We start from the raw sequence: 13,370 nt of genomic DNA on the forward strand, positions 1-13,370 counted from the left end.
AAATAAAGGGAAAGAAAAAGAAAGAAAATCTATTGCTTTACAATGAAATGTTATTAAGCCTTTTCAGTGACCTGCACAGTGTGACCAGGTCGAACCCAGCACTTGGTTTCTGCTGGAAGAACCTTCAACACCCATTTTATACCCACCCTGAAGCTCTCCTCAGCCTTCAGCAGAGGAGAGGTGGGGGGAGCTGCACCACTCGCCCTGTTATTTGAAGAGTGTGTTCTTTCAGCACTTTGCCTTGCTGAGCTATTTTTTAGCTTGAAAGTATTCCCCAAACCAGCTCTTTGCCCAGCTGCAAGGCAGAGCAGAAGTGAGAACAAGCTGCTGTTCATGAGAACAGTGCTGCTCACACTGACATTGCTGCTGAACGAGACACTCATCAAACTACAGACAGGGAACATGTCTTTGGCTGAACAACCCGTTGTACTTTTGTCACCCAAATGACTAAATATTGTAATTCTGTCACAAACAGGACAGATCCACTCTCCAGCAGCTCTGTTAAATCACAGTGGGGAAGCAGGTGGAAGGGAGAGGAGGAAGCTGCTGCTCTGAAATAAGCAGTTATTACATTTGAACCCCTTGTCAGCATGCTATTCTTGCATATTAACTAATAACTCAGATGAAGATTAAAGCTGCTATGTTATGTTGGTGCAGCAGCATCCTCCAAGAGTCCTTATCTGAGTGTGCAGAGAGGTATGAAAGCAAAAGCCTCCTGAAGGTGGTGGAAGGATGCTCAGCATCTGCACTGAGCTTTGCAGCGGGTCTTTGAACTGGGTCCTGATCTGCTCCCAGCTGTGCCTGGCCTTTCTTCTTCACACCTTGGGAGAATCAGGCACCCAAAGGTCAAATGCAGCAGGGCTTTCACAGGTGGTGAGAACTGTGATTACCCTCAAGCCTTCTCCACTTGAATCCTCCGACACAATTAGATCCTGGCTGTGGTGGTGTTTCAGCCCTGTGCAATAACAAACCTGTCCCAGGGCAGGTCCTTCAGGGACAGTGGGCTATGATACAAGGGTCATGCTGGGCAAGTGTGTGGTTTCTATTTCAGCTGAAATCTGAGCTCTTTGCAGGGCTCCTATCACAGAAATGATAATGATGGACAACTCTAATTGCCTGGTAGACGAGTGACAACATAAATAACTGAACTCGTGCTGATTTGCAGCTTTGAAAATCCAGACAGAACTAAAGGCCAAACAAATAAATAACACATGTAATTAAGGCAACATTTATAGCCTCTGTGTTTATCAGCAGTTTTCTTATTTGGATGCAAAAAATAGTTCACAATGGCACAGAGACACAAATACCAGGTGATTTTAAAGAATGCAACTCACAGCATTTACCAAACCAGCTCACCCTTTTCACACTGCTCTGAGCTCCCTACTGTCGGAGAAGGTCAGCAACTGCTCTCGGAATGAAACTCTGGGATGCTCCAAGGGCTGGAGAACCTCTGCTTTGGGATTGTTCAGCCTAGGGATAAGAAGCTTCTAAGGAGACAATGTTGGGGCCTTCCAGGGATTAAAGGAGGTATAACAAAACAGGGAGAGCAACCTTTTACATGGGCAGATAGAGATAGGCCAAGGGGGAATGGTTTTAAACTGAAGGAAGGTCAGGTTAGATTAGATAAGAGAAAGAATATTTTTACAGTGAGGGTGGTAAAGCACTAGAACAGGTTACTCAGAGAGGTGGTGGATGTCCCATTCCTGGAAACATTCAGTGTCAGCTTGGATGAGGCTCTGAACAACCTGATCTACTTGAAGATGTCCCTGCTCATCGCAGGGGCGTTGGACAAGATGCCTTCAGAGGTTCTATCCACCTCAAACTCTCCCGATTCTATGATTTTCCTGTTATGGGAAATGCTGGCAAATCATTTCCCACTTTTTACATGATCCAGAATTACCTTGGGGTAAAAACAAGTCTGTGTCTCAGTGTCTGCCTTCTAATTTTGTACAGACAGTAACAGAGAAGTCCCTCCCACCACGGATTTACTACTACCCATAATTGTACATTGCAAGCAGGCACGGTGCAGTGCGTGGGTGACTCAAAGCCCTGGCACACATCCTCTTCACAGCTACTTATAGGAAAGATGAAAATAAATTTCTTGTTGAATTGAACATGATGTTCTGGCAACAGAGATACCAATTTAGGAGGCAGAGCCTCTGCCTCCTGATGGGCAGCAGACACAAGCAGCTTTATGAGAGGCAAAACCAGGGCACTCCCATTTCTCCTCCCTTTGCCTGGGCTGTGAGAGGGATCCTTCCCACCACCTCCCTTCCCGACTCATCTGCAAAACCACCTGACATGAGGAACAATCAATGCAATTGCTGCTGGCTACAGCTCATTTACTGATGGCTGGATTGATTGCTCATTTGTCAGTCCAGGGTCCACAGGCACATGCACGTGTACAGTTCACTCCTCCCTTTGGAGGAGATCATCAGAATCACATGGATCTTACTAACACCAGCAACAGGATTCCAAAGTGTAACTTTTGGCTTCAGCTACAAATCTGAGAGAAATTGAGTTTTGTGGCAATCACACACACAGATGCTGTGCAACAGATTCTATGAAAAAAGTAGACCTGGGAAACAGGAACACATTTTTGGGGACAGATAAGAAACCACACAAATCTGAGCTGTTTTTCACTGGATTCTGCTTGAATGCTTGCTTGAGTCTGCCAGGAAGGTGAGATACAGACTAATAAGAGGAGAGGAAGGAAGGACTGCCTGAGGTGTGGGAAGTCAGCACATGCACACAGGGGTCTCTACCTGTTCCAAACTTGTCTCTCATCAGCCATTCTGTGCCCACACCTGCAAGCCCTCAGCTTTGTGTGGCTTTGCTGGGATGCAGCTCCCACCAGGGCCCAAACGGAGCCTGCTGAGGGTAGTCGTGAGGGCAGAGGACTTGGCAGCAGCTCCTGCTCACAGGACACATTGACGCCTGTCAGACTGCAGCCCCTGGGTGCTGGTGACATGATCCTCAGCCTGCTGAGCACTCAGTCACCTGTAACTGCCCAACATGATCAATCCTTGTGTAACAGTGGTCCCAAGACATTCATTCCCTTCAGTGGGAAGGGGACAATGTGGCAGTGTGAAGCAAACATTGATCTCCTGATCGGCAGTCAGAGGCACATGTGCCACTCGCTGGGCTCACAAACATGTGACCTTGCTCCAGAGGGGACGAGCCCTTTGTGGCTTTCCCCACCCTCCAAATCCACATCTGCACCTGTGCTCGTGTCCGGCACCACGGTGGCGGGGCTCTGATGGCAGAGGGAAGCCTGTTTTGCTGCAATTACACACCACAGATGCTCAGCAAGGGAAAAAGCCAGGCACCACAGCTCCCCTGCCCCTCTGAGAGCTGAGGGAGCGCTCATGGACGTCAGAGGATTCCCGTGTGCACGTTGCACAGGGAAAACAAACACCTCGAGGCCATGTGCAAACTCTGAGCATTTGAGGTGCCTTGAGAGCCAGAGCGGCTGGCAGGACCTGCAGGGTGTTCTGGGGAGAGCCACAGGCGACAGAGCTAACTTGGAATGACCAGCTCCTCTCACCCACAGGAGTAACACTGGGAGAAGATGGGAGCAAGCAGAGTCTTTGGCTTCTGAGAGATTATAATAAATACATGTTATCATCTCTGTGAGGCCAAATTACCAGAGAAAACGTTCTAAAGGTAGTCTGACAGTACACCCAGGACACTCACCAAGTTTCAGACTGAAGAACACCTGCTGCTTGAGGGTTTATGCTGACTTTGCACAGAACAACAGTAACACAAAATCTTGGCAGGTTTTCTGAACATGAGAAATAGCTGCACATGAAGTGCTGCGTGTCCATCCACACACTTACAGGGACTACTTTAGTATTGTGAGAAAATGCTGCTGTCTCTCCAAACTTGGACCATCTCTGACACACGTGCAGCAATCTCTAAACTGTATCCAGACACCACTTCCAGCAAAGCGACTCTGGTGCCTCCAGTTGTGCTCAGTTTCCCAGAGGCAGCTGCACTCACCTCTGAGGTGCTGCAATTCAGCTCCACTTACTGCTGCTCTTGGCATCCCTTGGTTCAAACTGACAGAGAAGCAAAATCCTGGACTGGGCACTCTTAGTGCAATTCCAGTGACCTTGTGGGGGAGTCTGGACAGGGGTAGGACCAGCCTGGACAGAGGTAGGACCAGCCTGCGAGTTACTCAAGCATTTTCAAGAAAGGTTCAAGGCTTCTCCCAAAAGAACTGGCCCCACTGGTGCTCAGAGGGAGCTCTCCTCCCTCACCAGGCAGCCCAAAAATACCCAAACCTAGGTTTTCATAACACCCAAGAACACAGGAGCATTAATTGGCTGTTTTTCCCAGAAGCAAGAAACAGATATGGAAATCAGCCGAAAGGAAATCATTACTGTGACACAACAGAAGTGGTGGACTACGTGAGTGCTCCCCATGGAGCTCGTGTCACCTTGCTGAGGTGAGTCCACGTGGGGCTGTGAGTCTCTGGGTGAAAAAAGAGCAGAAATGGAAAGCCCAAGACTCACCCAGCCATGACCATTCTGTGTGGCAGCAGTGCTGGAGCCTCCTGTCCACCTCAGACCTCCAAATGGCACCTCCAGCCACGGCTGCTGAACAGCACAACAGCCACGCCGGGCCTGGGTGGGCCCCACAACCTCCTCCCTCAGGGGCAGGGACTCCCCAGGATCCACAGGAAACCAGCCAGGACTCCGACTCACAATCACCTGCACCCGCCTCATACAAAATCCTCTCTCTGCAAAGCCTGTGGAGACCATCCACAGCCCCTGAGGGCTCAGGCTTTGGCCCTCACAAAGCCCCCTTCATGGCAGGGGCCTGTTCCGTCCTCCGGAATCACGCACCGGCGTGATTCGCCCCCGCTCTGCAGTCTGCTGATAATCGTTATTCAGCTGGAGTTTGTTTCCTTTAAACATGAGATCTGAGCATGCCCTCTGTGGCTCCTGGGTCTCTCCATGCCCTGTTCGTGGCTGTGCTCCCCGTGCTGTGAGGGACACCGGGGCCGTGTCCCCAGGCCAGGTGTCCCCGAGGCGTGGCGGCGTTCCCGAGGCCAAGGCACCGGCTCTCCTCAGGGACGGACGGTCCCCGCCGAGGAAACTCACTGAGCTCGGCGCACAGAGGCAGGATTTCACACGTATCAGCTTCAGGGAGAACATGAAATAAATAATAAACAGCCAGAACAAAGCACCTGTTGCTCAGAGCCTGCCGCACCCAGAGGATGCCTCACCCAAGCAGAGGCACAAAGTCACCTCAAATGGTTTCTTACATTAAAGCTCCTTCAGGAGGGATGGGGATTTTGACAGGGGGAACCTGTGCCCTGCCAGGAGCCCTCAGGAGATGACGTCTGTCCTTGCCTTGCCCTGGCTGGCTGGAGCTGTGGCTGGGGCTCCAGACCCAGCAGCTCCACCATCCCCTGGGGCAGCTGGAGCAGGGTGGGCTCTGCCCCACAGCCACAGATCGCTCTGAGGGGTGATCAGACAAGGCGGAGGATTCACTTTTCAGGTGGAAAAGTCCTGCAGAAAGGGGCCCTGGAGCCCTGAGTCACCCAAAGGCAGCTCAGTGGCCGCAGGCTGTGCTCCAGCCCCTGTGGCCCTGTCACTGTCAGGGCATCTGGAGCCCTTCCCCTTCACCAGCTCCCCAGCCCCAGCTCAGAAAGGAAGCGAAAGTTGTTTCTGGGCACAGAGAGGCTTCTCCTGAAGAGCAGAAATAACAACTAGACCCGAAATCTGCCCAGACCTTGATAGCAACAAGGTCAGAGGTTTTTGCTACTTCTCATTTGTGTCTCTTGCTGTACTTGGTGTTTTCACTCTATCCCAAAATCCAAACCTTCCTGAAACCCTGTTAGAAATTTATTTTAACCAAAGTCCATGTCTATTCTTGTGACTGTGACACAAAGTTTGGAAGTGTGGTCTGTATGTCTGAAAAATTCAGGAGAAACTCCTGCAATGCTCTCATGTGCACAGAATCGTGTGTCTGTATATTTTCCTTCTACTTCAGGTAAAGCTGAAGGTACGCACAGAAAAATGGGCACTTACATGTATTTATCAAAACCAAAAAGGAACCCGGGTTTAAATGATCAACCATCATACATATTATATATAAAAACAGAGCATTCACACAGAATCACAGAATATTCATGTACATTTGCATTCTCATACTGCTCTGATTATTCTGTTAGGCTTTTAATCTCCCAGTTTAAAAGGGGCTTGTGAAATCTAATGTACAGATTTTGGAGAATCTATCAATCTCACATGCCAGGGCTGCAATTAAGAATGGCTGAGAGAGAGGCATATGAGCAGCAGGTTGGGTGGACCTTTCATTTGCAGATGAGCTCTCCAAGTAAGTCATTCTTCCCTGATTTATATTGTAAAATGCACTTTATGTGTTTCAAACAAAACCTAGCCAGACTTGTGTAATTTCTGAGACATGTAGGGAAATGAGGGAGGAGTCCAAGGGTAACAGGAATTAAAAATATGTGTTTAAAGCCTTCAGTTTCAGCATCATTCCTGTTTCAGTTGGGATTATTGCAACCTCTGCTGCTGGAGTATCTGATTTATTACTCCAAAGAGAACACAGAGGTCAGGAGAAAAGCCTCAGTGATACAAAGCCTCGGGCAGGAAGAGTGAGAGTCAAGCTGTAGGTGTTTCTGCACAAGAGCTCGTCTATCTAAGTTTTCTCTTGGTGTGAATTTGGTGCAGTATTTGTGCTGCTTCCTGTTGCTAGAGATGAGAGTTTTTTCAGAGAGTTGAATTAAAAAGGGGTAAGGAGTTGTTGGTCTGATAACATATGACCACAGAGTTGATTTGGAATGTATATTGGGTAAGGCTTACAAAACAAGGAAAAATTAGAATTAGGGGATTTTACTGGTTTGTTGGTTGTGTGTTTTTTTTTTTTTTTGCAGCGTGTTAACAATTACTTCACTTTTCCATCTGCTGTATATTTCATAAAACGTAGGTCCTGTTACAGCATGTCTTTATAATTATTCATTTATCCCCTATGCCCAGCAGAGGAATAACTGCAGCAGTTTGCAGTGTGGTCCCTGCTCTGAGTGTTTCTTTGTCTCTGTAACTTCATCTCCGGCTTGGCAACATCTGCCGAGAGCAGGCGATGAGAATCCTCAGCGCTGCCAGAACGCAGGCCAGGAAGCATCGGAAACTCTTTCCGATCTGCTGGCTGGATTATGGCATGAAAGCCAGCAAATGCAGCCTCTGTCTCTGTGCGTGTGTGTGTGTGTGCGGGGAGGGCTCCAATTACCTGAGGTCCTCTGCAGAAACCACGGTGCCTCGTGGGGGAGTCTCATTTAGTATGCGCAATAAAAATCGCTGTGGCACCGATCATATGATTTGAAGACTCAATCCTGAGGCAGCACTACTGAGAAAAGGGGAGGTGGAACCAAGACACTCGCCCAGACAGAGCGAGGCTGTGAGCAGCACACGAATTGCACTCGGCAGGCAGGAGCGGAGCCGGGGGATCGGGCTGTGCACTGGGGAAACCACAGGAAAGCTTTATTCCTGCCCAGTCTGCCTTTTGTCAGGATGCACGGCTGCTGTGAGTAGAGACAAGGGAACGCGCTGCTACGTGTGACTAAATAGGTGAAGGCAGTGATAGAGGCAGAAGATCGCTGTGAAACTCCTTTGAAAACCACCTTGAGGGTGAATTTTACCTCTGGAGAGTGCTGGTTCCAGCTGACTGTCTGGAAAGTGGGATGAAAAGGATGTACATTCCGAGGAAGCGTTTCACTGACAGCAGAGCAAACTAAGGAGAACTTTTACCTGCATTACTGGCATTTGGGAAAAATAATATAAGAAAGAATTCTCTGTCAGGACATTTTTTTTTTTTTAAATTTCTTCCTTTTTCACTACTCTTGGAGAGGGATTTTCCCCTCCTGAGGAAAACACCAACCAGAAGTCAGAATTCTACAGACTTTCCAAAGAACAGGCATGGTACAAAATGTCATTTTGGTGTTTTTCCGCAGGCGACTCAGCCAAAGACCCGCTGTTGAGGAGCTAGAAAGAAGGAATATACTGAAACGTAAGTACTTTTTTTCTTTTCCTAAAGTATTTTATGTGTGTTTGTTGAATTCAGTGATTGCATTTCCAGAATGTATTATTTTTAAATAGACAATTAATTCACTGGGATAATTTTCTGTACCTGAAAGTTTTAATTTTTCACGAAAACTTGCAAATTAGGGGAAAAAGAACCGTTCAGGTTCAGGCTTTCAAATAATTTTCCTTTTGATTCCACTCTTACTGGTGTCCAAGAGGGGAGTACAATCCGGGTGTCACAGTGCCATGAGAATTGGAGGGACATTTTCCAAGACATGGATTTTCAAGGCAAACACTGAATAGCACTGGCTATACAGTGGAAGGGGGAAGCACCCTTGCAGAGATGTGATTCTCCACAGCTCCATTTGTTCATGTCACTGGAGATCTTCCCAAAGCCAAGCCAAAGATCAGTCTGAGATATCAGAATTATTACAGGGACAGTCCCAGGCCTGCTACAGGCGCTGCCACAGGGGAGTGTTCTCAGCATCTCCCAAATTCACAAGGCAAAACTTGCAAGTCTTTTTCTAAATGTTTCCAACGGATCAAACAAGTGATGACCATAATCCCTTCCCTTAAAACTGCTGAATTAGGGGAAGGTGAGAGACAGCTTTGAAGTAGTCTCCACTGTGGGTCTCAAAAGGGGGGATCCATCTGCTATTTAGTCTCTTTAGCGTTGAAAGACAAAATCACCCAGAATGATGTGAGCTATAGGTTCTCATAAAACAAGCATAAACCGTAAAGCCACAGAAATCTGTCACACAAGCAGTGCTGCCTACACTGTTTAATTTCTATTTAATCACGTGATTGTAATTCACTAGGAAAAAAAGTCATCAGCAATGTGTTACCTAAAATTACATATCTCAGAACTTTCTTAGTGGTTCCTAGGGAAAAAACCTTATGCTCTTGCCATTGAAATTATCTGGCACTTCATTTCAGTTTTCACACAAAGGGTTGCCACAGTATAACATATATTTAGCAGTACTTTCTGTGCAACTCCAATGCACAGATCACACACAGTAAAATGAGCTCTATTTTGCATGTGCACAGCTTGAGGAGGAAAAGGAAACCCTCTTTGCAACATGAGTGGGTGAACTTGGCCAAACTTCACCTGTCATCTACCAGAGAGGCAGGAAAATGCAGTGACCTGAGATCCTGAGCTATGTGGGGACAGATTTTCAAGAGTCAGTAACCAAGATCTCTGAAAATCTGTGTCTTTGGGTTTTTTTCCTGGCTAAGGAAAAGCTGATCTCCACTGAAAAAATCTGTTCCTTTATGTTTGCTTTTTTGAAGTGTGCTGGTTACATCCTTAATCTGGGTAAAACTGACCAGTTTTAATAATAAAAAAGTTTGAATACATTCACATAATGAGCTTAGAGAGAGATAAAGCAGAAAGAAGATAAAGCAGAATTAAAGATACTTCCTGAATACCAGCTGAACATACTGGTCTAGATTTGTATCTCATTTAAAGAGCTCCCAGCATGGAGCAAATTTATTGACTTCTGTTGAGTTGCTCATGCTTTATACAGGTTCAGCTGGGATCAGAACCACTTCCATTTTATTTACCTCTGCCATTATATAAAAAGTTGAGTATCCTGTGTAGCTGTAGCAGTATAAAAGCCCTTCAGTGAAATCTCTACAACCTCCTCCAGGTGTAGTAAGGGTTTGTGCAGTTTTAACTTGTGAATTGCCCAACATCTTTGATGCTCATAATTGGTACTGCTGACAGAAGTTCTTTTATGGACTCAGAATTCACATTTGTACAACTCTGGTAAAAAGAGAAGCGTATTGCAAAGTACAACTACTGTCACTTTAAAGCAAATCTCAGCAAGATTTCAAAAAGTGATTTCTTGTCTCCTTTAGGGAGTAGTTCTGAGATAAAAGTAATACTTAAAAAGCAAACTTAAAGCCAGCACTTTCTTACAATTTTGTTGATCTTCCAAGTTCTTTAACCACAGAAACACTGCTGGCTCCCCACCAAGCATGAAAAGCAGAAGAACTAAAATCTGACAGCCCAGGTGTCAGATGTGTCCTTGCTGTACCCAACAGAAAGCTGAACTCGGAGCCAAGAAGGCATCTCCTGAACCCCACTGTACAATCTTCACTGTGAACCCAAGGAGATGCTTTAGTGTCCCACAGAGCTGGGAGCTCCCTGAGGAACTGGCAGAGCTCAGAAGGAGTTCCAGCTCTGCACAGGCCCCCTCAGAACTGGGAGCATCTCTGCTGAGATTTACAAAACCAGCCCTCAGCAATGAATGGAGCTGTGTGGGCAGAATGATGGTGATGGGGAAAGCCTCTCTGGGCTGTCTGAGTAATAATGCCTGAGTTATTCTAGAATCCCTTGCCAGCATTTCATATCAAATCTCAGTTTTTTGGTTTTTTTTTTAAAAGAACAATTTCTTTTTTTTTTTTCTTGGATCTGGAAATAGGCACTGAACCCAAGTGAATAGAAATAGGTTACTACACATTTAGTATATTTGGAAAAGTTGGTTTGGTTTTTTTTTGATCAGAAGTGTGTATTTTTGGCTTCTCTTTGGGAATTAGAATCCTAGAATCATAGAAGGGTTTGGGTTGGAAGAGACCTTAAAGGTCATCTTGTTGCAGCCTCTGCCATGGGCAGGGACACTTTCCACTGGACCAGGCTGCTCCAAGCCCTGTCCAATCTGCCTTGAAGGCTTCCAGGGATGGAGCAGCCACAGCTTCTCTGGGCAGTTCTCTCACTGCACATCACATCATATCATTAAAAGGCACTACACCACAGAAAATTATCTATTTTTAATTTAAAAAAAAAGTACAAAACAGGAATATCTCCTCTAAAATGGGTGAATTAAAGCTGAATGAATAACTTCTTGCAGGTATCTCTATATCTAAGAATACCCTGTACTTCTGAAAGCCTGTTCTCCTTCTACACGTTGCAGACTGAAATAGCTGCTCATCCCTGACACAGCACTAATTTTAGCTGACCTGTTCTCTTTACGTTTTGTGCCTTGCCACTGAACTGTAATGCAGCACATTACAGCGTTTTAAATTCACTTGATTTACATTTCTACCCTAGCCATGTGGAGCTGTGCACCACTATGTTATTTTAAATAGATTTGATTGCATCTCAGTGTCATCTAATGAGTGCAAAAATCAGGGATAAAAATGCTTCATTGTTAAAAATATCTTGGAAATCCATCTGCAGTGCTAGTGGGTTTTGGAGGCATAGTAGAAATCACGTGTGCTTTAACACTGAGAATATCTAATGCAAGTGGTATAATAATCCTCACAGTAGTACCCAGAGAATCCCTGAATGGTTAAACCTTTTCCTCTGGCTCTGCAGCTTTGTTCAGGTCACGGGCTCACGCCTTAATTTAGTAACAGATAGTACTGGGAATAGAAACGCCATTAACTCGTTTCCTAAGGCAGGGGATCTATTTCACAGCGTTACAGCACTCGGGGCTATTTTTAGAGCCAGTGTGTAGGAGTTCTCACGGCTCGAATGTTAATAGGCACAACACACAAAGACAAGGGGGCTGAGCTCCGAGCAGAGCTCTGCACAGGAACCCCGGCAGCACAAAGGGGTCTCATGTCAGGGGAAGCCAAGGTGCAGGTCAGTGCCAAGAGTGATGAGACTGAGAGAACAGGACTGAGGACAGAACTGGCTCTCCCTGGAGCTGCTGCAATGAGGCTCCTCAGCATCCCACAGCATGAATGGCTCCAGCAATGTGCAGAGTAAAAAACGATGATTGATCAGCTATGGAGCGTTTTGATTTTCCTTCTGAAGTTTATCCGAGTGGAGCGCTGGTGTGGCTGCAGTTGTTTCATTAAATCCCCGTGGAGTTCAGAGCTGACATTGGCACCAGCACGGTGTCCTCACAGAGAGGTGACAACGTGCTCCAGCACACACCAGAGATGCACTGAATTGCCAAAACACACAACCACGAGCTGCTGGTTTGGCTGTGCTCATTATTGCCTGGAACTCGGGAAAACACCAAACTTCCTCATGAGGAAAGTCATCTTCTTCTTTATATTCTCTGCAGAACGAAATGACCAGACGGAACAGGAGGAGAGGAGGGAAATCAAGCAGAGACTGACGAGAAAGGTAAAATCTTGCAATACCTGCTATTAGCTTTTTAGAAATTTAGCAAAATTACTGTATCAACCAGCCATAGAGGTTGTTATTACACAGAACCTCCCTTAATATGCATCCTCCTCAGGAGTGTCTGACAGCAGTGTCTGGTAATATGAATTATAGACACACCTACCTTATCTCAGCTAGATGAGATTTAGTAGAATATACACATACAAACTTACTCAGAAAATGGGTATTTGTTTGCACACTGCGTATTTGTCAGCTCCATTGCTGGAAAAGGACTTTTTCATTCTTTGGAGCAGAGCTGATTCCCTGCTGAACACCAGGTCTGCTTTCGTACGACATTTCTTTTTGCATTTGAAATATTCTCAGAATAAGAACGAGATCTTGTTGTTCTGTTCCTGGAAATCCCTAATGGAATTACAGACCAAATATGCTGATAACTTGTTAAAGTTAGACTGAAATCATTACAGTGAGTCTAGTGCTGAGAACCTCACACAGACAATCTGCCTCCGCCTGTAGCAGAACATCCTACAGCATCCAGAATCATCCAGAGACCATAAAAAGGCATCATGAGTCCTTCACATTTTGAAAATATATTTTATCAATACCTGGGTTAAAATATTTTCTTCTTTTGTCCATTATAAAGGCACTGTGCTGTAGCCCACACTCCATTTAAACCATTATTGCTCTCCTAGTGCTCCAAATGATGAAATATTTCCCTGGAGTTTCCAAGGGTTGGGTGGTTTTCCATATGTGTAAATGCACACTGAGATCAGATGAAAAGAAGCAAATATTGCCTTTTTTACTGATTAATTTATTAACCCTGGTTTTCTTTCACAAAACTCCTGACTACAGCTTAACCAGAGACCTACAGTTGATGAACTGAGAGACAGAAAGATCCTGATTCGATTCAGTGATTATGTGGAAGTGGCAAAAGCACAGGACTATGACAGGAGAGCAGACAAACCATGGACACGACTGTCAGCAGCAGACAAGGTACTGACACAGCCACAAGGTTCTGCTTTCTCCTTCCTTTGTAATGATACATCACATTCTCAACAGAATTTAACCTCTGCAATATTTCATCTCTGTAAACTTTACCAGGGTTTTTTATGATGAAATCATACCAATGTCATTAAAAAGTCTATTTAGTACTCGAAAGGCTTTTATCCAGCCACCCAAAAAGGTGGATACAAGTTTTTGGGCTCCAACTCAAAACCATTTCCAGCCAGTAGAGTATTAAC

The 13,370-nt window shown here is 45.7% G+C and overlaps 1 protein-coding gene across 4 annotated transcripts in view; it reads left to right on the forward strand.

Moving 5' to 3' along the window:
- PHACTR3 (phosphatase and actin regulator 3) overlaps positions 1–13,370 on the forward strand; it is a 100,913-nt gene that overhangs the window by 83,702 nt on the left and 3,841 nt on the right. For all 4 annotated transcript variants that reach the window (XM_066199023.1, XM_066199024.1, XM_066199026.1 and 1 more), the window contains exons 9-11: positions 7,982–8,037; positions 12,071–12,132; positions 12,982–13,122. In XM_066199023.1, coding sequence (XP_066055120.1) covers positions 7,982–8,037; positions 12,071–12,132; positions 12,982–13,122 — 259 coding nt within the window. The remainder of the gene's footprint in view (positions 1–7,981; positions 8,038–12,070; positions 12,133–12,981; positions 13,123–13,370) is intronic.

Source organism: Chamaea fasciata, unplaced genomic scaffold, assembly GCF_029207755.1.
Source record: "Chamaea fasciata isolate MVZ Bird 193981 ecotype frontalis unplaced genomic scaffold, bChaFas1.0.hap1 SCAF_17, whole genome shotgun sequence".
In the NCBI taxonomy this organism is placed as follows: Eukaryota; Metazoa; Chordata; class Aves; order Passeriformes; family Sylviidae; genus Chamaea; species Chamaea fasciata.